Genomic DNA, 25,155 nt, shown 5'->3' with positions numbered 1-25,155 from the left:
ACTCACCAAAGGGGGTGGCAGCACTAAAAGTGCCAAGGGCAGCAGAAACTCTAAATACGGCCCTGCGGGGCTACATTATATTCTGTTGGGGGACTGCATTATACTCAGGGTACTACATTATATTATGGGGGGGCTACATCATACTATATGAGGAGGCTGCATTATATTCTGTGGTGGAACTGCATTCTCTCAGGGGACTACATTATATTCTGTGGTGGGTTGCATTATACTACATGAGGGGGGCTGCATTATACCCTATGGGGGTGCTACATTATATTCTATGGTGGGGACTGTGTCATACCTGAGGGGGTTGCATTATATTTGTGGGGTGCTGCATTATATTCTATGAGAGGGGACCGCATTATATTTTCTGAGGGGGCTACATGATATTCTGTGAGGGGGATACCCCAACCCTTGCTACATTATTAAGATGTGTACTACCTCATATTATACCCTGATATTAGCGCTTTTTACCGCACAATTGGTGGTCTTGTATCTATTTCTATGTAGCTACATAGTGGGCCCCAAGAATGATTTTCTCTGGCGGGCCCAAGGTGCTCCAGTCCGACGCTGGTCATAACCATGGATACCAAAGCTCCTGCAATGCCTGCACATGAGGAAAGAAATATAGCTAATCAGAAGAACTGTACTACATTTCTAATAGGAAGTATTTGCTAATATTATTATTATTGTACCTATTACAGATTGGCAAAGGATCAAGACATGATGACTAATATTATTATTATTGTACCTATTACAGATTGGCATAGGATCAAGACATGATGACTTTGGAGGTCCCTTCCAACTCTAACATTTTATGACTGGTGTATTGTATACGACATCAGTCCTAATGAATCAGCCCCTATGTTCTTGAAATATTTCATACTGATTATTTTTCCTTTATAGTAACTTTCTCCTGTACAAAATGTAAAGAGACAGAAATCGGTGTCACATAGTAATAGTATGTGTGAGCGCTGGGGTAATGACATCTGTAGTGTAGCCCTGTCTCGTAATGAAAGGTGACTATATGCATTAGATCTTGGGGACTGTGATGGGAGTTACCATCAATGTAATGTCTATAGTGACAGCCGGTGATGGGTGATCACTGCCTGAATGATGGCTCAGCTGACAGCTATCTAATGTGGATGACCAACATCATGGAGGAATGTGATTTATCCTGGATTTTAGACAATGGTGGGGCCTCTTTTGCTGTGCTTTACTATAAGGATTTGTGCTCCTCTCCCACACTCCCAGACAGGCTATGAGTATGGGCTCATTCCTATCTTCAAAATCTAATAATGTGCTCAATTCTTCCAGTTCTCTTAGGATGAAGCAGCAATGTATTTTTTGGACCACAATCTAAAGAAATCAAGCAGCTGAGTAATTTTATTTTATTTTTTTTCACAAAGGCTAGGGTGACACAAGCATATATTCTCTCCTCTGAGAGAATCTGATCGATTATGATAGTGACAATCTGATCAAACTCTCCGAGGTCCGAGTATGAGCCGAGTGTCAGTTACTGTAGTGTGATCCGATTCACTAGGATGAGAGAATCGAGACACAGATGAAGAGAAGTTGGAGAACAAAATGTCTCAATCTTCTACATGTTGCATTTTCTTGTGTTCGGCGGGCACACCAAAATGTCTCATCCGCACGCATCCGCATACAACGCATATCCCTGCGTACCCAATGTTAAATATAGGTGCACAGGACGCATGCGGAAATAGGCGGAGCTTAAGGAAAGAAGTCCGCAGCACCCCGCTGCGGACTCAAACCGGAACACTGTCTCTAGAAGAAAAGGCTTGGTTTATTGTAGACACCATAAACCAAGTTTGGGAAAGTAAACACGGCCCTCTGGGCAAAACAGCAAAACACAGAAGCAAAAAAACACAGTCCTTTTCCTAGCGAGAATCCACCCGCTCACAGGCAGCAATGCCCACGAGTCAGGTTTAGCACACACTTTCCCGGAGTCCTCTCTCTCTCTCTATCCACACTCACATTGAACACTTAAAGCTCTGGCCTTCAGCCATTTAGGTCCAGACCTTGTGACTCCTCCATCCTGTGATTGATCACCTGATCCTGACATCGCACAAGTCCTGTCAGGACTCTGCATGTGGAGATATGGTGGACCCCCTTCCACCCACTCTATGGAGGGCCACTAAAACCAGCCAATAACATAAGTCTCAATAAACCATCCTAACACGCAGTGTGCTGGAGGAAACTATTCTGATTTTGCATCACTGATGCCTTCATGCGCAGTGACACATATCTCCCCTACATCACTTCACCAGTGACTCTGTCACAGTGGTAATAAATGGTTGCACATCCAATTGGAAGAATGTTTCAAGTGGGGTACCACAAGGTTCTGTTCTTGCCCCAGTGTTGTTCAACATTTTTATACATGATCTAGAAAAGGGAACTGAAGGTAAACTGATCAAATTTGCAGATGCTGCAAAGCTAGGAGGGATAGCTAACAATGGATAAGACAGAGAAAGGATTCAGAAGGATCTAGAAAAGCTTGAACAGCAGACAGCGACTAATAGAATGGTATTTAACAGGGAGAAATCCAAGATTATACATCTGGGCAAGAAAAGCAAAAATTACATCTAAAGAATGGGAGGAATAGAACTAAGCAACAGCACGTGTGAAAAGGACTTGGGTATACTAATAGATCACAGGCTGCAAATGAGTCAACAATGTGATGCAGCAGCAAAAAAGGCAAACACAGTTCTAGGATGTACTATGAGAAGCATAGAGTCTAGATCATGTGAAGTAATTATCCCCCTCTACTCCTCCTTGGTCAGGCCCCATCTGGAAAACTATGTCCAGTTCTGGTCACCACATTTTAAAAATACATTGAAAAGCTGGAGTAAGTTCAGAGAAGAGCGACCAGGATGGTGAGCGGACTGCAAAGTATGTCCTACGAGGAACGGTTGAAGGATCTGGGAATGCTTTAGCTTGCAAAAAAGAAGGCTAAGAGGAGACTTAATAGTTGTCTACAAACATCTGAAAGGCTGTCACAGTGTCATTATTCTCATTTGCACATGGAAACACTAGAAGCAATGGAATGAAACTGAAAGGGAGAACATACAGATTAGATATTAGAAAAAGGTTTTTCATAGTGAGGCTGATCAATGAGTGGAACAGGCTGCCACGAGGTGGTGAGTTTTCCTTCAGTGGAAGTCTTCAAACAAAGGCTGGACAGACATCTGTCTAAGATGGTTTAGTGAATCCTATGCTAACATTCTATGATTCTATTAATAGGTAATCAATATCACAGTAGCGAACAACCCCTTTAAATCATAAAGAAAGCAAATTTGTAAGTGGTACATTTTTGTGAAGACAACTGTAATACCAATCTTTACATCTCTATGTTTACAGACTAAGCAAACTATATGTAGGATGCTTCTAATGCATCTGTCATATATTACTCTCATCTACCGCTTCTTCTACTTTTTGTAATCAACAAGGAGGCATATAGACTACATAGGTGCTGTATACTCAAAACGGACAAACCCCCACTTTATGGCATCCCTCCGGGCTAACTCATCTTCCTTTTCTCCTTTTGCCTTCTTGTTGGTTGATGTTAACCTCATCAAGGCTTACTAAAGCTTTATACATTCCCAGCTTCAAGCCCCAAAGGACGTTAAGTCTTCTAACTTTTTCATTTATATGATACCTGATCAGTGACATATTGAACATTCATTTTGTACAGACATTACTCGCCTCCCTTTGATGCGCAATTTATATGCACGTCCCTTATACATTTCCACTCTTTGTGTTCTACACGGACTTAAATTTAACTTGTGTCAATCAAACTAATGCAGATTGAGCATGTTCTTCTAGCTTGTGTAAAGGGCATTGCTCTGCATGCTGTTGACCTCTTAATGTAATGCATTTTTATATAGCTGCTGACTTTTCTAGTCTAGGGCATATGTGTCTAGGGATCACTGTGAGTGACTTATTTGTGATTGACCTTTCTATTGGTGTCATTCTCTGCAATGAGTCTGCCATCACACACACGGCTTATACCTGTTATCCAAGAATTACATTGAATCATTGAATTGGGGTGTAAATCTTTCTATTTTGGTAGCGTATGCTCTATAACATTTATGTTTGTAAGAGATAATGGATGTTGGGTAAAGGTGAAATAATCTTTTGAAACCCAAATTTGCTAGGTTCGGTAATTTGTTTTAAAAATTTTGATTTGAAGCAAATAATTTTGCCATATACTGCGGTATTCCTGTCTCATAGAAGTGTATCAAACCAACTTCAATCCCTTTAATGGAAACACAGCCTTAGTAATGTGACCTCACCATAGAAATAGAACCAAGTGGTAAGCCATTTGCTAACACACCAGAATTACAAGATTTTTAATTTTTTTTTTAATTAACAAAAAAGTTAAACAAATATCTTATTTGTTATCAGGAAGACCAATCTGTGCGTGGTTACACAAACTGATGATGTTGCAGACAGAGGTAACATCATCCTGTTGTGACTGAGATAAGTAGTGTGCCAAATATTCGATAATACCCTCCACTTCCACCCCACTAAAGTTCTTTTCAGATGCAAAAAAGGACAATTATGACCTCTGTTTGGTACTACTAATGCCCAGACAGCTGGTGCCAGTGGTGTTGAAGCTTCTGCTGCTACTGGCAGCTCCCACATTCTTACCAGTGGAATGCATTTTTCTTTTTTACGCTACCACTTCCATTGCCGTCATCACTTTTGTGTAATTGTTATATAAATGTAGAAAAACAAGTGGCTGCTGCTTCATATCACTGATCTGCTGCTGACACCTCCCTGTTCTCTCTATCAATCCAGTTGAAAATCTTTGGAGAGCGATTGGGAAAATAAACCAGCAAACATTCAAGAGCTTGTGGGAATTGAAGTAGAAGGAATTCCCAGCAGACGGGTTCAAGAAGTTCACAGATGCCTTCAAAAACATTTGGAAGCTGTCATCTGTGGCCACGTTTGTGCAACCGAGTATTCTCGAAGGAAGTAGAGATCTGGCGAGATTCGAATTGGCCAAATCCTATGGAATTTAACAAGGAATTAATTTTGCAATGAATTTATTCTCCACTAATTGAAAGTTCCTTAGTCACCAAACCCCAGGGCATAATAAATAAAAAATGCTGAAAAAAAAACCTCAACAATTAACACTTATCTCACCGGTCAACTCTGCTGCTCAGTGTCCCCCATATAGTCCTCGGAGTCTCTACTTACCACCGGAACCCTGACACCCTCACGCTAGACCAGAACTTCCATCTGTGACTATGCCCAGAACGTAACTGCGCATGGGACGTCCCAAAGTCCCAGCTTAGAGTGCTTGTTGTAAGTTCACGACGTACGTCATCATAACATGATGTGCCGCACACACTAGGTCGGTACTTTCACTTGCGTTGTATTAGAAAAAATATCTATTCTGGAGAATTTGGATTTTTTTCAAGATTCAACTATAATTCAATTCCGCTTGAATATACTGTATGAGCGAACTGTGGAAGGTAGCCTGTAATCCGGTTCATGTCACATTCTTTTTGTTTCATTTTTTTGTAATGAGCAAATGTACGATCACAGACCAAATTTTGTGTTGAATGTATTTGGATATGCTAATAAAATATTATACTGATACACTGTTTGTACTAAGCCACCTAAATCTTAGGATAGTGTTTTTTTTATAAAATAAAAAATAATGTTAGCCACAACTGTATATAAAGTCAGATAGACATCAGCCATTAATCACTAAGGAGATAGGGCACTATATATGTATTCTTTAATTACTCCTATAAGTTCTCCTTATTGGAGTCATTATGGCTTAGGAGTAAGTAAATGGCATCATATTGCTTTTTTGCCAATTGGGCTATTAGAGGAGATGATCTATCTTCTTAATATGCTTTCCTTAAAGAGCTATTCCAGTCTCCAAGATCATATCCCAATATGTAGTAGGTTAATAATAATATTAGCAAATACATCCAATTAGAAATGTAGCATAGTTCTTCTGATTTGCAATGCTGCTTACCCCATGCGCAGGGCATTGCAGTAGCTTAAGTAGCCATGGTCATTATATGAGTGGTCGTAACCAGTGATACCTAATCTACTGCAATATCCTACATATGGGGTAAGTGACATTGCAAATCAGAAGAATTATAACTACATTTCTAATTGGAGGTGTTTGCTAATATTATTATTTCACCCATTACATATTGTGATAGGATCTTGGAGATGGGAATACTACTCTTTTAAACATACTATTGCAACAGATTTGCTTTTGATATAAAAGGGTTAATATTTTTCTAAGTTCTATATTTTTTGAAGCATTAACAAGTCCGCTAGTCTCATATCATGTTTACTAATTTCTAATATTTGGCCTAATATTTTCCTATTTTATGTATAATGTTTTGAGAAATTGTGTGTGTTATGGGTCGTTAATTAAGAAAAAGCCATAATAAGGTAAATAACTTAGATCATGAAAAAATTTCCAATGGGAACTATGTTTGTCTGTAAATCGCATAAGAAAAACTACTCACAAAAGAATACAGAGAACTGATTTTCTCCCAGATCGTGTGTGCATCCCTTTCTCCTAGGACTTGCTATTGTCTAGTCTCTTAATTTGGCCTCACAGGTGATCCCGTAATCTGACTTTGGGTTAGAACACACAGCTACAACACTTTTATATTATTTTATTTCCCTTTTGCCATGTATTGATTTAGCAGCCACCAATATTACATAAGCAGAAAACTAGATGAGCACACCGTTGTAGGTATCCACCATCACATCGGTTTCGGAGGTCCTATAAGGAAGCTCCATTTTCTATTCCCTTCGCGTTGTTACATTTCAAAAGTATGATTATTATCCTAGTTCTTTGGCAATGCTGTGTTCAATATAACTTGAGTTTATTTTCCATGTACTGTAACGCCACTACTGTATGTGCAATATTTCATTCACAGGGCCGGACTGGCCATCTGGCAATTATGGCAAATGCCAGAAGGGCCTGTCTGGTCGTGGGCGCCTTGTCTGCTATGTTGTTAATAGAATCGATGTTTTCAAGACTCCTATACCGTTAACAGTTGTGATGAAACGCAAAGTCGCTGACTCCTTCACTTACTCCAGCAGGCCACGGGTATCATTACAAATATTGGTCTTGTAGTAAATCTTGCTTTTTTCCATCCAAGGTAATATTAGTAATATATCCCATCTGGGGTCGGGGACAACATGGGCCTGTGTGATTGCAAATGCCAGGACTTAATTTCAGTCCCAGCCATACCTGCCCATTCCTATAATTTTGTTATATAACTTCACTATTTTTTATCTCTGTACTGTAACTTCACAGTGTACGCTATTGCTGTACATGTTTTCACAACCCCGTGATAACAGCGATGATACAAACCAGGACTGGACCCTCTCTGTCCCTAGTTCCATAGCATTGCATGGTCTGCTACAAAGATGTATATATTCTTGCCTCCAGGTTTTACATTGGATGAATGACACCAAATTCAGGATTCTGCCTCTGATTTGTCTCAAAAGAATGAATCCAACCTGATCCCTTTGGACATAGTAAAATAGAGGGGAGGGGGACTGTCTCAGTTTCTCAACTGATTAAAATTGTAAAGTGCATTTAAAAAATAAGCAACTTTGCAATTGATCCCTTCTTAAAATTCCTGTTCGGAGGGATTTTTTATTTATTTTTTACTGGACGTTGCTTAGGTTATCCGCCACCTTTGTCTATAAGTCTATAAGAGTGGCCAGTTTGCTAGGCAAGGAGCTTGTGCGGCTTTGAAATTGGTCGGATCACTGTATCCAATTGTGGACACAGATAGAAAAGGGCCCCTATATAAGAACAGTATATGGGTCCTTTGCATCCCAATAGCTCATCATAATGCGCAAGTGCACTAGTGGTATGTGGCGCCCCAGGGTCCTGGTCATCACATTAGCATTGCTTTCCTCACGGGGAGAGTGATGTTACGCTTGAAGGCAAGAAGGGATAACTGTAACCAGGTAACACAAGCATGCAACACATTCACACTCCAGGCCACCAGGGAGAGCTTTTGATCCTATTTACTAGGCGACCCCCATACATAAGGTAGTTTGGAGGGAAAGCTGGGAGCAGTTCTTGCCAGGAAATAGACTGGACCAGTCTGAGGCAGAAGAGGGTTTACGGAGCTGTGTAGCTGCAGTGCAGCAGTTCCTGGAAAGAGACATTAATAAAGCCGAATATATTGCAGTGAATGTGCAGGAGAGCAAAGCAGAGGAGAGGATACCAGTGCGAGACCAGCCACGAGAAGGCTGCCTCCTTCTGAAGAGCAGAGACCGGTAGCCGGAATATCGAGGTTGTAAGGACCTCTATGACTTACATCAGAGACCGGCAGGACAGCTGAACTACAAAGTTACCTGTCTGACCTAACACCCAGGAGGCACGGTGGCACCCCTCAGAGCCTGGGGCATGCTAGAGTTCCTATAAACCGGCTCAAGCCACCTGTCATACGGGTTATGTCCTATCCTATCCGGGGGACAGAGAGAGAGATAACATCTGTGAGGACCTTATGTGAAGCCATATTCAGTAAGGGACTACACCACTACGGTGCTAGAGGAAGGCTTTGATTTCCACCTGGATAAGGGGACTCCTAACTTGCCTCCAAGCCGGCCGGACCCTGCCTGTCCTGTGATCTGGTGCCCTGGATTGTGGATGCTGAAGCCTTCAGTAAACCAAGGTAAAGAAACTGCAACCCTGCGTCCTCATTCTTTAATGCTCCTTTCTCCATCTTCCATCTACACACCGGGAGCCCTGGGGATATACTTCACCTGTGGGAAGTAATACCATCTAGCTGCCATAACATCACCCCAGCGGACTCCTTAAAGCAGCATCGGTCCCCACTGACTGAATACCACAGGTGGCGTCACGAGCATAAACTTTATTCCCTTTAAAGACCTTTCCCCTTTTACATGGGCGCTCAGGGCCACGGACCGGGTTAGCCACCGTGACATCCCCCTGTGTACTGCAGGACCCGGTACCGAGTACCCCACGGCCCTGGCAGGGCGACTCAGATATGTCAGCCCCGACTGGATCCTGCTATCTTTAGTGTCCCTGCGCTCTTCGGCTGCTGCAGAGATAAAGCGGCCTCTGCTAGCAGCATTAGAGGGAGAACAGTTCGGACCAGTGGCACAACAATGCCATTGATCCGATCTGTCAGTCTTCAGGAGCGCACTGGCCCCCGGCCAAGCAGGCAGCTGGGAGGCATAGAAGCGGCGTGCTCCTGAAGAAACGAGATTAAATTAGAAACACAAAGGTTTTTTACAAACTGTTTCAAATTTAGGCAGGTCCATAGTATGGGCCTACAGTACAGAGATTTTCTTTGTCAAGTAGCTCGATGTGTGTGAGCAAATGATGTCCTGAATCTATTTTTTCCAAGTGAAATGACAGATGGCATTCAAACCTATTATGCTCTGCGTAACATTAAGAAATGTAATAAGAGTGTGCATTACCTGCTTTCCACTGATAAGATGGGAATATATAATCAGATGTCTGAAACAATGAGACCGGTGTCTGGTACAGCGTATGTCGTCCTTACGTGACCTTGGGTATCTTATAGTTCGCTTTGACAGCAATGACTTCCTGCATTATTAGCCAGATCTTTCTCATAAAATCCGCCACACCAGGATAAGTGTCTGGAACGAGAGAATTTTTAGGAACTGCTTTGTATAATTGGTTTTGTGTGACATTATGCTAAACCCAGGTGAAAAATGAATATTCATTAGAAATGTAAAGCAGTGAATAATGTCTGAGCTTTAATATGTTCTTATGGGAAAATTTGAGCTTCATGTTTGCATCAGTATCATTAATCCTTATGTCCTGGTGTACGGATTTTTGAAGTTGGCTAGATTGACTTTAATTGGAGCGTTGGCTATCACTTTCTCTTTATTTAATGTTACCTACGTCAAGGCAAGATACTCCATAGCACTGTACAGATATACAAAGGTGTAACTTGAAGTGGTTTTCCACTCTTTAGCTAAATTGTGCAGTCATTGTGTGACTACTGATTGGAAAATCCTGACATTGGGCAGTGTGCATGCTATCAGGATGTTGCCTGTCTGAGCGGGCGATCACGTGACCACAGGTATGAAATTTGCATACTTGCAGTCATGTGCACTAACAACTTTTTCTTTTTAATGTTCTATTTAGAGAAGTGAATGAGAAGATACTTGGCACGTGACCGCATCTATTCAAATTATACACTTGTGGTCTGCACATTGCACACTGTCAGGATTCAGAAATCTGCAGCTATGCAGAATGTTTACAGAAACTTAGTCCAGAAAACTTCTTTAGTGGACCAGGACCTGATGTAAATGTCGAGGGCTCCACATTTATACTTTATAGTAGGGGTGTCTTCAGTGTTTTTCCCAGGCATTGGACCTTACTTTTCCTTTCCTTATAGTGTCACTGTAGAAATTAAACTGGTCAACGCAATCTTTCTGGCAAAAGGTTTAAAAACATATTTTAAGTCAATTTTGGCTGCTGATTACGAATATGTACTCCGTTTTTGGCTATCACATCAGGATTTCGAGATATTTTCAATTTTTGATGAAAATTACTGCTAATGTTTTATGATAAAAACACATGATTTTCATGCTACATTTTGTATATTTTTAATCAAGGAATAACAATGATTACAAAGTCTATGTACAGCAAATCAAATATACTTACAGAATTAAACTACAAAATATAAAAACACATATATATGGCACACAGATGAATGACAAATGGCAGTTATTTGAACTTTCTTTTCTTGGCTGATCTGTGATGTACAACTTCTTGGTTGTCTCTCATCAAGCTCCAGCAATAGTCAGCCATCATATGTGAGTCCCACCGGCCTTGATACCGTTCTTCCATTGTTTTAATGTCCTGATGAAAACACTCCCCTCGTTCCTCGCTCACATCCCCAAGGTTCTCTGGAAAAAAGTCCAAATGGCTGTGTAAATAGTGAATCTTGATACTCATTCTACATCCAAGATTTCGCAGACTCATTAGTAGCTCTTCCACAATCTCTTCATAGTTGTCTGCTTTCTTATTCCCTAGAAAATTCTGCACCACATTACAAAATGCATTTCAAGCTCTTTCTTCTGTCTCATTCATTTATGTGATACATTTTGGGTCTCTCATAAGTGTTCTTATTTGAGGTCCATCCAGCCTTTTTCTTCTCTTCACTAAGACCAGGAAAAGTTGAACATAGGGTTGAGCGACCTTGACCTTTTTAGAGTCGAGCCGTGTTTCGCGAAACCCGACTATCTTAGAAGTCAAGTCGAGTGGAATCGGCCGATTATCGCGAAAAGTCGGGTATCGCCCGAAACACGAAACCCAATGCAAGTCAATGGGGGAGCATAGTCGGCAGTGAGTGGAGGCCAGGAAAACACCTACACTGCCCATTTTAATGGCAAAAACATCCATTCTTGTTAAAGAAGCTTGTCAATCGTAATTTACCTTAAAATAATTGGAAGGCATTTGAAATTGGGGGTCATTTGGCTAAAGTTGTGGGGGGTAGGGCTGGTTCAAGTAATTAGTGGGGCCAGTAAATCAGGACCACGTCACGGCAGTGGAGCAGGGAGAGGTAAGTATTTCAACTTTGCAAGTGCTGTGATCCTGAGCAAGCAGGGGGGCCCACTCGTTGGCATTGGCACTGGCACAGGGCCCCTCAAAGTACAGCGGTGTGTTTGCATGGCGGGGGCGCCTCCCACCGGCAGCAACACTTTTGCGTACTATGAGAGGCCCTGTGCCAGTGACGTCGCCAACTAGTATTCCTCCCCCCACCTGATGAAGGAACCTGCACTTTCATCTGCACCTTCCTCTTTGTCCCCGTGTAAGGTGGTATGGTATGCGGGAAGAGGAACCTGACTTTCAGCAGGGTCACAATCTTGCTGTGTAGCGTGCACGGGGAATTTTGCGTTATGGGTCAATGTACCAGCAGACTCATCTATCACTGGCTGGGCAATGGGCAGGATGAGGAGGAAACACAGATATAGGCCCAAAGAATAAAGTTGGCTAAATGCAATTCAAAATTGGTAACACAGGACTAACCAGGGGGCATTGCAGTGGAGGACAACTGGAATGAGAGGCTGACACAGAGAGTAGGCCCAAATCAGTAAGTAGTCGAAATGCAGTTCAAAATTGGCGACCGTAGTAAACAGGCGGCACAGCTTTGTTCAGTGGAGGAGAACAGCAAGGAGTGGCAGACACCGATAGTAGGCCCCAACCCAACTAGTAGGCCAAATGCAGTCTAACATTAACAACTACTTAACGAGAGCCTGAAAATGGAATTTCAGGACAGGAAACCAGGAGAACAGCAAGGAGTGGCAGACACCGATAGTAGGCCCCAAACCAACTAGTACGCCAAATGCAGTTGTTCCGTTTAACCACAATTTAATGAGAGCCTGAAGATAGAAGTTCAGGAAAGGCAACCTGGAGAACACCTTGGAGTGTAACACACCATCTCTCTACACCCCATACCCAATTTGTAGGCCTAATGCAGCGTAGTTTCCAACAACTACTAAACGAGAGCCGGAAGATCGAAGCTCAGGAAAGGCAACCTGGAGAACACCTTGGAGTGGAACACACCATCTCTCTACACCCCATACCCAATTTGTAGGCCTAATGCAGTGTAGTTTCCAACAACTACTAAACGAGAGCATGAAGATCGAAGCATTGGCGAGGAAACCTGGGGAACACCTTGGAGTGGAACACACCATCTCTCTACACCCCATACCCAATTTGTAGGCCTAATGCAGCGTAGTTTCCAACAACTACTAAACGAGAGCCGGAAGATCGAAGCTCAGGAAAGGCAACCTGGAGAACACCTTGGAGTGGAACACACCATCTCTCTACACCCCATACCCAATTTGTAGGCCTAATGCAGTGTAGTTTCCAAGAACTACTAAACGAGAGCCGGAAGATCGAAGCTCAGGAAAGGCAACCTGGAGAACACCTTGGAGTGGAACACACCATCTCTCTACACCCCATACCCAATTTGTAGGCCTAATGCAGTGTAGTTTCCAACAACTACTAAACGAGAGCCGGAAGATCGAAGCTCAGGAAAGGCAACCTGGAGAACACCTTGGAGTGCAACACACCATCTCTCTACACCCCATACCCAATTTGTAGGCCTAATGCAGTGTAGTTTCCAACAACTACTAAACGAGAGCCGGAAGATCGAAGCTCAGGAAAGGCAACCTGGAGAACACCTTGGAGTAGAACACACCATCTCTCTACACCCCATACCCAATTTATAGGCCTAATGCAGTGTAGTTTCCAAGAACTACTAAACGAGAGCCGGAAGATCGGAGCTCAGGAAAGGTAACCTGGAGAACACCTTGGAGTGGAACACACCATCTCTCTACACCCCATACCCAATTTGTAGGCCTAATGCAGTGTAGTTTCCAACAACTACTAAACGAGAGCATTAAGATCGAAGCAATGGCGAGGAAACCTGGGGCACACCTTGGGGAGGCAGACACCGTTAGTAGGCCCTACCAAAGTTGTACCCCCAATGCAGTTTTAAAATTCCTAGAGGCTGAAAACAAGACTATTGACGCTCAGCTTTTTTCAAAGGAACACAGCTGAATTGAGTGGCACAGACAGACACAGGTAGTAGGACTTAACCCAAAAATGTGGCTCACTGCAGCTTAAAAAAGTTACAGGGGTACACAAGCAGCAGTGCTCTGGGCAGTGGAGGACAATTTCAATAGTGGACCGCAGACAGACTTTGTACGCCTACTATTAAAAAAAGGATGCTCTATGCAATTAAAAATAGGTTCCAGGGGTCCACGGGCAGCAGTGGTGTGGTCAGTGGACGAGTATTGGAAGGAGGGACCGCAGACAGGCGTAGTAGGCCTAAAATAACAAAATTAGGCTGTAGACACTGTAAAATTGGTTCCAGGGGTACACGGGCAGCAGTGGTGTGGTCAGCGGAGGAAAATTGGAATTAGGGACTGCAGACAGACTTTGTAGGCTGTCCCCTGTGGACCATGCATCCAACACATTAACCCAGTGCGCCGTAATGGACACGTAACTTTTTGTGGACATGCCTACTGGTCCATGCGTCTCTTGTCAGGTGCACCTTTCTACTGTTTGATTGCCTGAGTGCTATGACAATGCAGACTTTTTCATGCCGGTGGAGGGATGGGATGGCTTTTCTCGCAAAAGAAATGTCGACTGGGTAGCTTGAACCGTTGCACAGCGTAGTTCCTCTTGGCCTTCTAAATATAAAACAAAGAAAAAAAGGAGGCTACATGCACTTTCAGCTGGGTTCCAGGGGTACACGGCCAGCATTGGTCTGGTCAGTGGAGAACTATTGGAAGGAGTGACCGCAAACAGGCATCGAAGGCCTAACATAATAACACATTGCTGTTGGCAATTTTAAATTGGTTCCAGGGGAACACGGGCAGCAGTGGCCTGGTCAGTGTAGTAGTAGTAGAAAGAACGGACCGCAGACAGGCATCGAAGGCCTAAAATAAAAAAATTGGGCTGGCTGTAGGCAATTTTAAATTGGTTCCAGGGGTACACGGGCAGCAGTGGTGTGGTCAGTGGAGGCCTAGTGGAAGGAGTGACAGCAGACAGGCATCGAAGGCCTAAAATAATAACACATGTCTGTAGGCAATTTTAAATTGGTTCCAGGGGTACACGGGCAGCAGTGGCCTGGTCAGTGTAGTAGTAGTAGAAAGAACGGACCGCAGACAGGCATCGAAGGCCTAAAATAAAAAAATTGGGCTGGCTGTAGGCAATTTTAAATTGGTTCCAGGGGTACACGGGCAGCAGTGGTGTGGTCAGTGGAGGCATATTGTAAGGAGTGACCGCAGACAGGCATCGAAGGCCTAAAATAATAACACATGGCTGTAGGCAATTTTAAATTGGTTCCAGGGGTACACGGGCAGCAGTGGTGTGGTCAGTGGAGGCCTAGTAGAAGGAGTGACCGCAGACAGGCATCGAAGGCCTAAAATAAAAAAATTGGGCTGGCTGTAGGCAATTTTAAATTGGTTCCAGGGGTACACGGGCAGCAGTGGTGTGGTCAGTGGAGGCATATTGTAAGGAGTGACCGCAGACAGGCATCGAAGGCCTAAAATAATAAAACATGGCTGTAGGCAATTTTAAATTGGTTCCAGGGGTACACGGGCAGCAGTGGTGTGGTCAGTGGAGGCCTCGTGGAAGGAGTGACCGCAGACAGGCATCGAAGGCCTAAAATAAAAAAATTGGGCTGGCTGTAGGCAATTTTAAATTGGTTCCAGGGGTACACGGGCAGCAGTGGTGTGGTCAGTGGAGGCCTAGTGGAAGGAGTGACCGCAGACAGGCATCGAAGGCCTAAAATAATAACACATGGCTGTAGGCAATTTTAAATTGGTTCCAGGGGTACACGGGCAGCAGTGGCCTGGTCAGTGTAGTAGTAGAAGAAAGAATGGACCGCAGACAGGGATCGAAGGCCTAAAATAAAAAAATTGGGCTGGCTGTAGGCAATTTTAAATTGGTTCCAGGGGTACACGGGCAGCAGTGGTGTGGTCAGTGGAGGCATAGTTGAAGGAGTGACCGCAGACAGGCTTCGAAGGTCTAACATAACAAAAATGTCAATACAATGGTATTGTCAGTGGCAGGCATTGAAGGATGTCAGCGCATAGACTAAACATTGGTGGAGCTGTGAGATAATTTTGCAAGTGGTAGAGCACTGTTTGAGCTGGGGGGGGGAACTGTCTTGTGGCCGGCGGTACAGGCCCAGGGCCCCTCATATTACAACGGTGTGTCTGACGTTGGGTGCGCACCACCACCGCCAGAGACACTTTATTGTACTAAGAGGGACCCAGTGGCAGTGCCGTCGACCAAAAGAGGGCACACCCACCTCTTCAGACAAACAGCACTCTCACGGGTGCTGTCGCCAAGTGTCGGTGCCACGGCCCCGTGTGGGGAGTTTGGCCATTTAGTGAGGTGTAAACATGTCGTATGCTGGACAATCAGGTGCAGAAAATTACGAGATTGGAAAAGGCATTCAGAATAGTCCACAGGCAAGACCTTTTCATAGGAAAGCTAGGTGTCAGCCGGGCAAGGTGGGGCAAAAGATTTCGAAATCCAGTTGTGGTTCATTTTAATGAAGGTTAGATCATCTACATTTTGGGTAGCCAGACGAGTCCTTTTTTCTGTTAGTATTGAACCTGCAGCACTGAATACTCTTTCTGATAGGACACTAGCTGCCGGGCAAGCAAGCTCCTGCAATGCATATTCTGCCAATTCTGGCCAGGTGTCTAATTTTGATGCCCAGTAATCAAATGGGAATGACGGTTGAGGGAGAACATCGATAAGGGATGAAAAATAGTTTGTAACCATACTGGACAAATGTTGTCTCCTGTCACTTTGAATTGATGCTGCAGTACCTGTCCTGTCTGCGGTCATAGCAAAATCATTCCACAACCTGGTCAGAAAACCCCTCTGGCCAACGCCACTTTTGATTTCTGCCCCTCTAACTCCTCTGGTCTGCTGGCCCCTGCAGCTCGTGTGAGAACGATCACGGGCGCTGTGTGCAGGGAATGCCAGAAGCAAACGGTCAACAAGAGTTGATTGTTTGGTTGCTAATATTAGTTCCAAGTTCTCATGTGGCATTATATTTTGCAATTTGCCTTTATAGCGAGGATCAAGGAAGCAGGCCAACCAGTAATCGTCATCGTTCATCATTTTAGTTATGCGTGTGTCCCTTTTGAGGATACGTAAGGCATAATCCGCCATGTGGGCCAAAGTTCCAGTTCTCAAATCTGCGGTTGTGCTTGGTTGAGGGGCAGTTTCAGGCAAATCCACGTCACTTGTGTCCCTCCAAAAACCAGAACCCGGCCTTGCCGCGCCACCAATTTCCAGTGGCCCCGGAAAAGCTTCCTCATTAAAAATATAATCATCCCCATCATCCTCCTCGTCCTCCTCCTCCTCTTCGCCCGCTAACTCGTCCTGTACACTGCCCTGGCCAGACAATGGCTGACTGTCATCAAGGCTTTCCTCTTCCTCAGCTGCAGACGCCTGATCCTTTATGTGCGTCAAACTTTGCATCAGCAGACGCATTAGGGGGATGCTCATGCTTATTATGGCGTTGTCTGCACTAACCAGCCGTGTGCATTCCTCAAAACACTGAAGGACTTGACACATGTCTTGAATCTTCGACCACTGCACACCTGACAACTCCATGTCTGCCATCCTACTGCCTGCCCGTGTATGTGTATCCTCCCACAAAAACATAACAGCCCGCCTCTGTTCGCACAGTCTCTGAAGCATGTGCAGTGTTGAGTTCCACCTTGTTGCAACGTCTATGATTAGGCGATGCTGGGGAAGGTTCAAAGAACGCTGATAGGTCTGCATACGGTTGGAGTGTACGGGCGAACGGCGGATATGTGAGCAAAGTCCACGCACTTTGAGGAGCAGGTCGGATAACCCCGGATAACTTTTCAGGAAGCACTGCACCACCAGGTTTAAGGTGTGAGCCAGGCAAGGAATGTGTTTCAGTTGGGAAAGGGAGATGGCAGCCATGAAATTCCTTCCGTTATCACTCACTACCTTGCCTGCCTCAAGATCTACAGTGCCCAGCCACGACTGCGTTTCTTTCTGCAAGAACTCGGACAGAACTTACGCGGTGTGTCTGTTGTCGCCCAAACACTTCATAGCCAATACAGCCTGCTGACGTTTGCCAGTAGCTGCCCCATAATGGGAGACCTGGTGTGCAGCAGTGGCAGCTGCGGATGGAGTGGTTGTGCGACTGCGGTCTGTGGACGAACTCTCGCTTCTGCAGGAGGACAAAGAGGAGGAGGAGGGGGTGCGAACGGCTACAGCCAACTGTTTCCTAGACCGTGGGCTAGGCAGAACTGTCCCAAACTTGCTGTCCCCTGTGGACCCTGCATCCACAACATTCACCCAGTGTGCCGTGATGGACACGTAACGTCCCTGGCCATGCCTACTGGTCCATGCATCTGTTGTCAGGTGCACCTTTGTGCTCACAGATTGCCTGAGTGCATGGACGATGCGCTCTTTAACATGCTGGTGGAGGGCTGTGATGGCTTTTCTGGAAAAAAAGTGTCGACTGGGTAGCTCGTAGCGTGGTACAGCGTAGTCCATCAGGGCTTTGAAAGCTTTGCTTTCAACTAATCGGTATGGCATCATCTCTAACGAGATTAGTCTAGCTATGTGGGCGTTCAAACCCTGTGTACGCGGATGCGAGGCTAAGTACTTCCTTTTTCTAACCATAGTCTCATGTAGGGTGAGCTGGACTGGAGAGCTGGAGATCGTGGAACTAGCGGGGGTGCCGGTGGACATGGCAGACTGAGAGACGGTGGGAGATGGTATTGTTGCTGCCGGTGCCCTAGATGCAGTGTTTCCTACTACGAAACTGGTGATTCCCTGACCCTGACTGCTTTGGCCTGGCAAAGAAACCTGCACAGATACTGCAGGTGGCGCGGAAAATGGTGGCCCTACACTGCCGGAAGGGATGTTGCGTTGCTGACTAGCTTCATTGGCCGAGGGTGCTACAACCTTAAGGGACGTTTGGTAGTTAGTCCAGGCTTGCAAATGCATGGTGGTTAAATGTCTATGCATGCAACTTGTATTGAGACTTTTCAGATTCTGTCCTCTGCTTAAGGTAGTTGAACATTTTTGACAGATGACTTTGCGCTGATCAATTGGATGTTGTTTAAAAAAATGCCAGACTGCACTCTTTCTAGCATCGGATACCTTTTCAGGCATTGCAGACTGAGCTTTAACCGGATGGCCACGCTGTCCTCCAACAGGTTTTGGCTTTGCCACGCGTTTTAGGCAAGATACGGGCCCGGCAGATGGAACCTGTTGCGATGTTGATGCCTGCTGCGGCCCCTCCTCCTCCGCTTCAGAACTGCTGCCGCCTGCACCCTGTTCCCCCAATGGCTGCCAATCGGGGTCAAGAACTGGGTCATCTATTACCTCTTCTTGTAGCTCGTGTGCAAGTTCGTCTGTGTCACCGTGTCGGTCGGTGGTATAGCGTTCGTGATGGGGCAACATAGTCTCATCAGGGTCTGATTCTTGATCATTACCCTGCGAGGGCAATGTTGTGGTCTGAGTCAAAGGACCAGCATAGTTGTCTGGCTGTGGCTGTGCATCAGTGCACTCCATGTCAGATTCAACTTGTAATGGGCATGGACTGTTAACTGCTTCACTTTCTAAGCCAGGGACGGTATGTGTAAAGAGCTCCATGGAGTAACCCGTTGTGTCGCCTGCTGCATTCTTCTCTGTTGTTGTTTTTGCTGAAGAGGACAAGGAAGCGACTTGTCCCTGACCGTGAACATCCACTAACGACGCGCTGCTTTGACATTTACCAGTTTCACGAGAGGAGGCAAAAGAGCTAGAGGCTGAGTCAGCAAGATAAGCCAAAACTTGCTCTTGCTGCTCCGGCTTTAAAAGCGGTTTTCCTACTCCCAGAAATGGGAGCGTTCGAGGCCTTGTGTAGCCAGACGACGAACCTGGCTCCACAGCTCCAGACTTAGGTGCAATATTTTTTTCCCACGACCAGCTGATGCTCCACCACTACCACTACCCTCATTACCAGCTGACAATGAACGCCCCCGGCCACGACCTCTTCCACCAGACTTCCTCATTGTTTTAAAAACGTAAACAAACTAACGGTATTTGTTGCTGTCACACAACTTACACGGTGAGCTATAACTTCAGTATGATTTAGCTACCCCTTTACAGGTGAGTGAGACCACAATGAAAATCAGGCACAATGTTACACACTCTGTTGTTGGTGGCAACAAATGAGAGAGATGCCACACACGCAGGACTGTCACTGAAGCACAAATGTAAATATTAATCTCCCACTGATTTGATTTTTTTTTTTTCAGGGAGACTTTAGGAAAAAAAAATAATAGAATAAAATGATTTTTTCAGGAAGAATTTAGAAACCAAATAAAATAAAATGATTTTTTCAGGGAGAATTTAGAAAACAAATAAAACAAAAAAAGGCTTTCTATGGCCCACTGAGTGAGAGATGACGCACACAGGAGTCAGGAGTGGCACACAAGCCCAGAGGCCAATATTTATCTCCCACTGATTGATGTAGTGATTTTTTCAGGTAGATTTTGGAACCCAAATCAAGCTAAAAAAATAATAGGCTTTCTATGGCCCACAATTGGAGAGAGAGAGAGAGTGATGGCACACCCAGGAGTCAAGACTGGCACACAAGCAGAAAGGGCAATATTAATCTCCCACTGATTTGTTTTTTTTTTTTTTTCAGGGAGACTTTAGAAAAAAAAAATAATAGAATAAAATGATTTTTTCAGGAAGAATTTAGAAACCAAATAAAATAAAATGATTTTTTCAGGGAGAATTTAGAAAACAAATAAAACAAAAAAAGGCTTTCTATGGCCCACTGAGTGAGAGATGACGCACACAGGAGTCAGGAGTGGCACACAAGCCCAGAGGCCAATATTTATCTCCCACTGATTGATGTAGTGATTTTTTCAGGTAGATTTTGGAACCCAAATCAAGCTAAAAAAATAATAGGCTTTCTATGGCCCACAATTGGAGAGAGAGAGAGAGATGGCACACCCAGGAGTCAAGACTGGCACACAAGCAGAAAGGGCAATATTAATCTCCCACTGATTTGTTTTTTTTTTTATTTTCAGGGAGACTTTAGGAAAAAAAAATAATAGAATAAAATGATTTTTTCAGGAAGAATTTAGAAACCAAATAAAATAAAATTATTTTTTCAGGGAGAATTTAGAAAACAAATAAAACAAAAAAAGGCTTTCTATGGCCCACTGAGTGAGAGATGACGCACACAGGAGTCAGGAGTGGCACACAAGCCCAGAGGCCAATATTTATCTCCCACTGATTGATGTAGTGATTTTTTCAGGTAGATTTTGGAACCCAAATCAAGCAAAAAAAATAATAGGCTTTCTATGGCCCACAATTGGAGAGAGAGAGAGAGATGGCACACCCAGGAGTCAAGACTGGCACACAAGCAGAAAGGGCAATATTAATCTCCCACTGATTTGTTTTTTTTTTTTTTTCAGGGAGACTTTAGGAAAAAAAAATAATAGAATAAAATGATTTTTTCAGGAAGAATTTAGAAACCAAATAAAATAAAATGATTTTTTCAGGGAGAATTTAGAAAACAAATAAAACAAAAAAAGGCTTTCTATGGCCCACTGAGTGAGAGATGACGCACACAGGAGTCAGGAGTGGCACACAAACCCAAAGGCCAATATTAATCTCCCTTTTTTTTTTCAGGGAGAATTTATAAAACCAAAAAAAAATAAATAAATAGGCTTTCTATGGCCCACTATTTGTGAGAGAGATGGCACGCTCAGGACTGGCACACAAGCCCAGAGGCCAATATTAATCTCCCACTTTTTTTTTTTTTGTTCCAGGGAAAATTTATAAACCCAATAAAAAAAATAATAAATAGGCTTTCTATGGCCCACTATTTGTGAGAGAGATGGCACGCTCAGGACTGGCACACAAGCCCAGAGGCCAATATTAATCTCCCACTTTTTTTTTTTCCAGGGAAAATTTATAAACCCAATAAAAAAAAAATAAAATAAATAGGCTTTCTATGGCCCACTATCTGAGAGAGAGAGATGGCACGCTTAGGACTGGCACACAAGCCCAAAGGCCAATATTAATCTCCCACTGATTGATTTATTGATTTTTTCAGGTAGAATTTAGAACCTAAATAAAGCAAAAAAAAAAAAAATGGGCTTTCTATGGCCCACCGAGTGAGTGATGATGCACACAGGAGTCAGGAGTGGCACACAAGCCCTGAGGCCAATATTTTTCTCCCACTGATTGATGTAGTGATTTTTTCAGGTAGATTTTAGAACCCAAATCAAGCAAAAAAATAAATAGGCTTTCTATGGCCCACTGACTGAGAGATGGCACACACAGGAGTCAAGAGTGGCACACAAGCCTTGAGGCCAATATTTTTCTCCCACTGATTGATGTAGTGATTTTTTCAGGTAGATTTTATAACCCAAATCAAGCAAAAAAATAAATAGGCTTTCTATGGCCCACTGAGTGAGAGATGGCACACACAGGGATGGCACTCTAGCAGAAATGTCAATCTTAATCTCCCACAAAAAAAAAACGAAAAAAAAAACAGGGAGTGTCCAACAATTACTATCTCCCTGCAGTAATCTCAGCCAGGTATGGCAGGCAGCAATAAGGAGTGGACTGATGCACAAATTAAATAAAAAGTGTGGACAAACAAAAAAGATAGCTGTGCAGAAAGGAAGGAACAAGAGGATATGTGCTTTGAAAAAAGCAGTTGGTTTGCACAGCGGCGTACACACAGCAATGCAGCTATCAGGGAGCCTTGTAGGGCAGCCCAATGAGCTACAGCGCTGAGGGGAAAAAAAAAAAATGTAGCTTCCACTGTCCCTGCACACCGAAGGTGGTGTTGGGCAGTGGAAATCGCTACAGCACAAGCGGTTTGGTGGTTAATGGACCCTGCCTAACGCTATCCCTGCTTCTGACGAAGCGGCAGCAACCTCTCCCTAAGCTCAGATCAGCAGCAGTAACATGGCGGTCGGCGGGAACGCCCCTTTATAGCCCCTGTGACGCCGCAGACAGCAAGCCAATCACTGCAATGCCCTTCTCTAAGATGGTGGGGACCAGGACCTATGTCATCACGCTGCCCACACTCTGCGTTTACCTTCATTGGCTGAGAAATGGCGCTTTTCGCGTCATTGAAACGCGACTTTGGCGCGAAAGTCGCGTACCGCATGGCCGACCCCGCACAGGGGTCGGATCGGGTTTCATGAAACACGACTTTGCCAAAAGTCGGCGACTTTTGAAAATGAACGACCCGTTTCGCTCAACCCTAGTTGAACATATATAGTTAAAGCATTCTCCACTGTGATTGAGAGCTTTGATGAACTGCTTCATCAATCCAAGTTTTATGTGTAAGGGAGGAAAGACAGTGTCCTTCCTATCCACTAGAGGATCATGGATGACATTCTTATCGCCAGATGCCAAACTCTGTCGCTGAGGCCATTCAGTTTTCACCCAATGCTCTGCTGTAGCTCTACTGTCCCAGTAGCACAGAAAACAAGGGTGTTATCATAACAAATGGGAATTATGCATGTTCAAAGAAAACAAACATTTTCTCACATTTATTGGGAGACTAAATGAAAACTAAATTTACTTTAGTGAACCGTATAAACAGGCACTTTTCATACACTACTTATATTTATCATGGAATTCATGAAAATGGGCTATATACCTATAGCGCAAAAACTGTTCTTAAAGTCCATGCCAGAATTTTTTTTTTTTTGTAGACCAGTGCTATCATTCAAATCAGCACTTCTCACCTATGGGGCCCACGATCTCAGAAACATACTGAAGCCAATTACAGTTGAAACCAGAAGTTACCGTAATAATCTTAGTGTATGTAAACTTTTGATTTTGCAGTAATTTATAAAAATGCCTTAAAACATTCCCTCTCTCATTATTCTGGCATTTGGCAAATATTAATAATTATGGTAATCCTAATTGACCTAAAATGGGAAAAGCTATTCTGATTTCATGTCAGATATTGAGAAAAACATGCAGATTTGTCTTTTTATATAGTGTATGGAAACGTCTGGTTTCAACCATACCGAACAGAATTCTTATGGAAAGAAAACCAAAGTACAAGATCAAAATCCATGCAACCATAGGGACAACATACAAACTCTGTCTTCCACAGAGCCTCCATTCTAGCTTCATAGCCGTAAGATACTTTTTTTATCTTGATGTTCTTAGTTACATATGTGAATTATCTTTGCCTGACACTCTGATTTCCAATTGCATAACAGCATTATGTATTTAACGTAAAACTGCTATAATGTGTGAATAGCCGAGAAGACTTAGGGCTTGGTTTCTTAAGACTGGCATTATATGTGCCAGTTTTAGTGAATGGGCATTTTGGAGTAGAATGCGCCAAATTCACTTGGAGGCGCACACTACTTAATGGACATGGTGCATCTTCTCAGTGGCATGCACTTCTTTGCACCTTGCCAAAAATGCTACTGCATGCAGGAGTTACATGACCAGACTGGAGTAACATTTCTGGCTTAAGAAACACCGACACTTTTGAAGAGTTTGACGAGTGGTCATAGCCATGCCCAGTCCTGCCCAATTCTGCCCATTGTAACGGAAGTGCTTCATACTAGCGAAAAAGGCCAAAAGTCACAAAATTAGTTGCCAAAGCTCTGTTTTGCGCTAAAAAAATTGCGATGGTTCAAAGTGTTTTAGACTAGTTTATTGGAATAAACACTTCTCATTTAGAAATGGGCTCGGTACTCGCCACTGCTCGGTACTCGATCTAGCATTTGGGTGCTTGATGGAGTACCGAGCAGTGCGGATTATCACATGGTGCTTGAGTGCCCGGGTCCCTGAGCCACGTAGCAGTGTAGCTGGGGATATATTCTCTCTCCTTCATTAATGTACATTATCCTCTGTACTCAAAGCGAGCATCCGAGCATTCCAAAATGCTTGATTTGAGTACCGAGTAAACTGCTTGGTCATCATTAGTGTGATTATTATCACTGAACCTACGAGCAGTCTCCTGGATTAAATGGGAACCTGTCACACAATTCATAATGTCCAAACCACCGTCAGCGTGAATCAGACCCTGGCTGCGAAATTGCTTATCAGAGAAAATATAGCTAGAAGAACCTGCCGAAGACCGTAGCCAGAAAAAACTAGTTTTGGGGTCCTTATAGTCTGGGTTTAGGCAGCAGGAAACGTTTGCTAAATCCCTATATGCTGGTAATTCTTCATGTTCTCCATTATACTGCATCCCCTGGACTCCTAAGTTCAGAGATATAGTAAAGTGGATTCGGACTTCTCAATGCTGAATTAACATGTATAGCACGGTCCATTCGCAGACTTTCGGCTGGGGAGCGAAAGTGACATCAGAGCATTTGTGGACACATCATTGGTGCAACCTATGAGGGCACACAGGAGCCCAAGAGATGAGGGGGACCTTTTCCACCTCCAAAGCAGGTGGAATTGATGAACTATTGAGCTTCCAAAGACCCCTATATTTTTCTTGCATAGGGAACGTCTCTTGTTTGTGTCCGCCATTGCAGAGATAATTTCAATGTTGGATTCTGCGTCACTTTAGCTATCTACACATTATA

The 25,155-nt window shown here is 43.8% G+C and overlaps 2 protein-coding genes across 26 annotated transcripts in view; both read left to right on the top strand.

The window, feature by feature from the left end:
* The window catches only part of LOC138637876 (uncharacterized), a 34,958-nt gene extending 26,644 nt beyond the window's left edge, over nt 1-8,314 (top strand). The window contains exon 3 of the mRNA XM_069726808.1: nt 8,085-8,314. Within this exon, the coding sequence (XP_069582909.1) occupies nt 8,085-8,314 (230 nt within the window). The remainder of the gene's footprint in view (nt 1-8,084) is intronic.
* The window catches only part of MYT1L (myelin transcription factor 1 like), a 770,605-nt gene that overhangs the window by 149,361 nt on the left and 596,089 nt on the right, over nt 1-25,155 (top strand). The gene's annotated exons all lie outside the window — the stretch shown is intronic.

The sequence above is a fragment of the Ranitomeya imitator genome, chromosome 5, assembly GCF_032444005.1.
Source record: "Ranitomeya imitator isolate aRanImi1 chromosome 5, aRanImi1.pri, whole genome shotgun sequence".
Lineage (NCBI taxonomy): Eukaryota > Metazoa > Chordata > Amphibia > Anura > Dendrobatidae > Ranitomeya > Ranitomeya imitator.
Note: the sequence above shows the minus strand (reverse complement) of the source record. Positions and strands in the feature narration are given on the sequence as shown.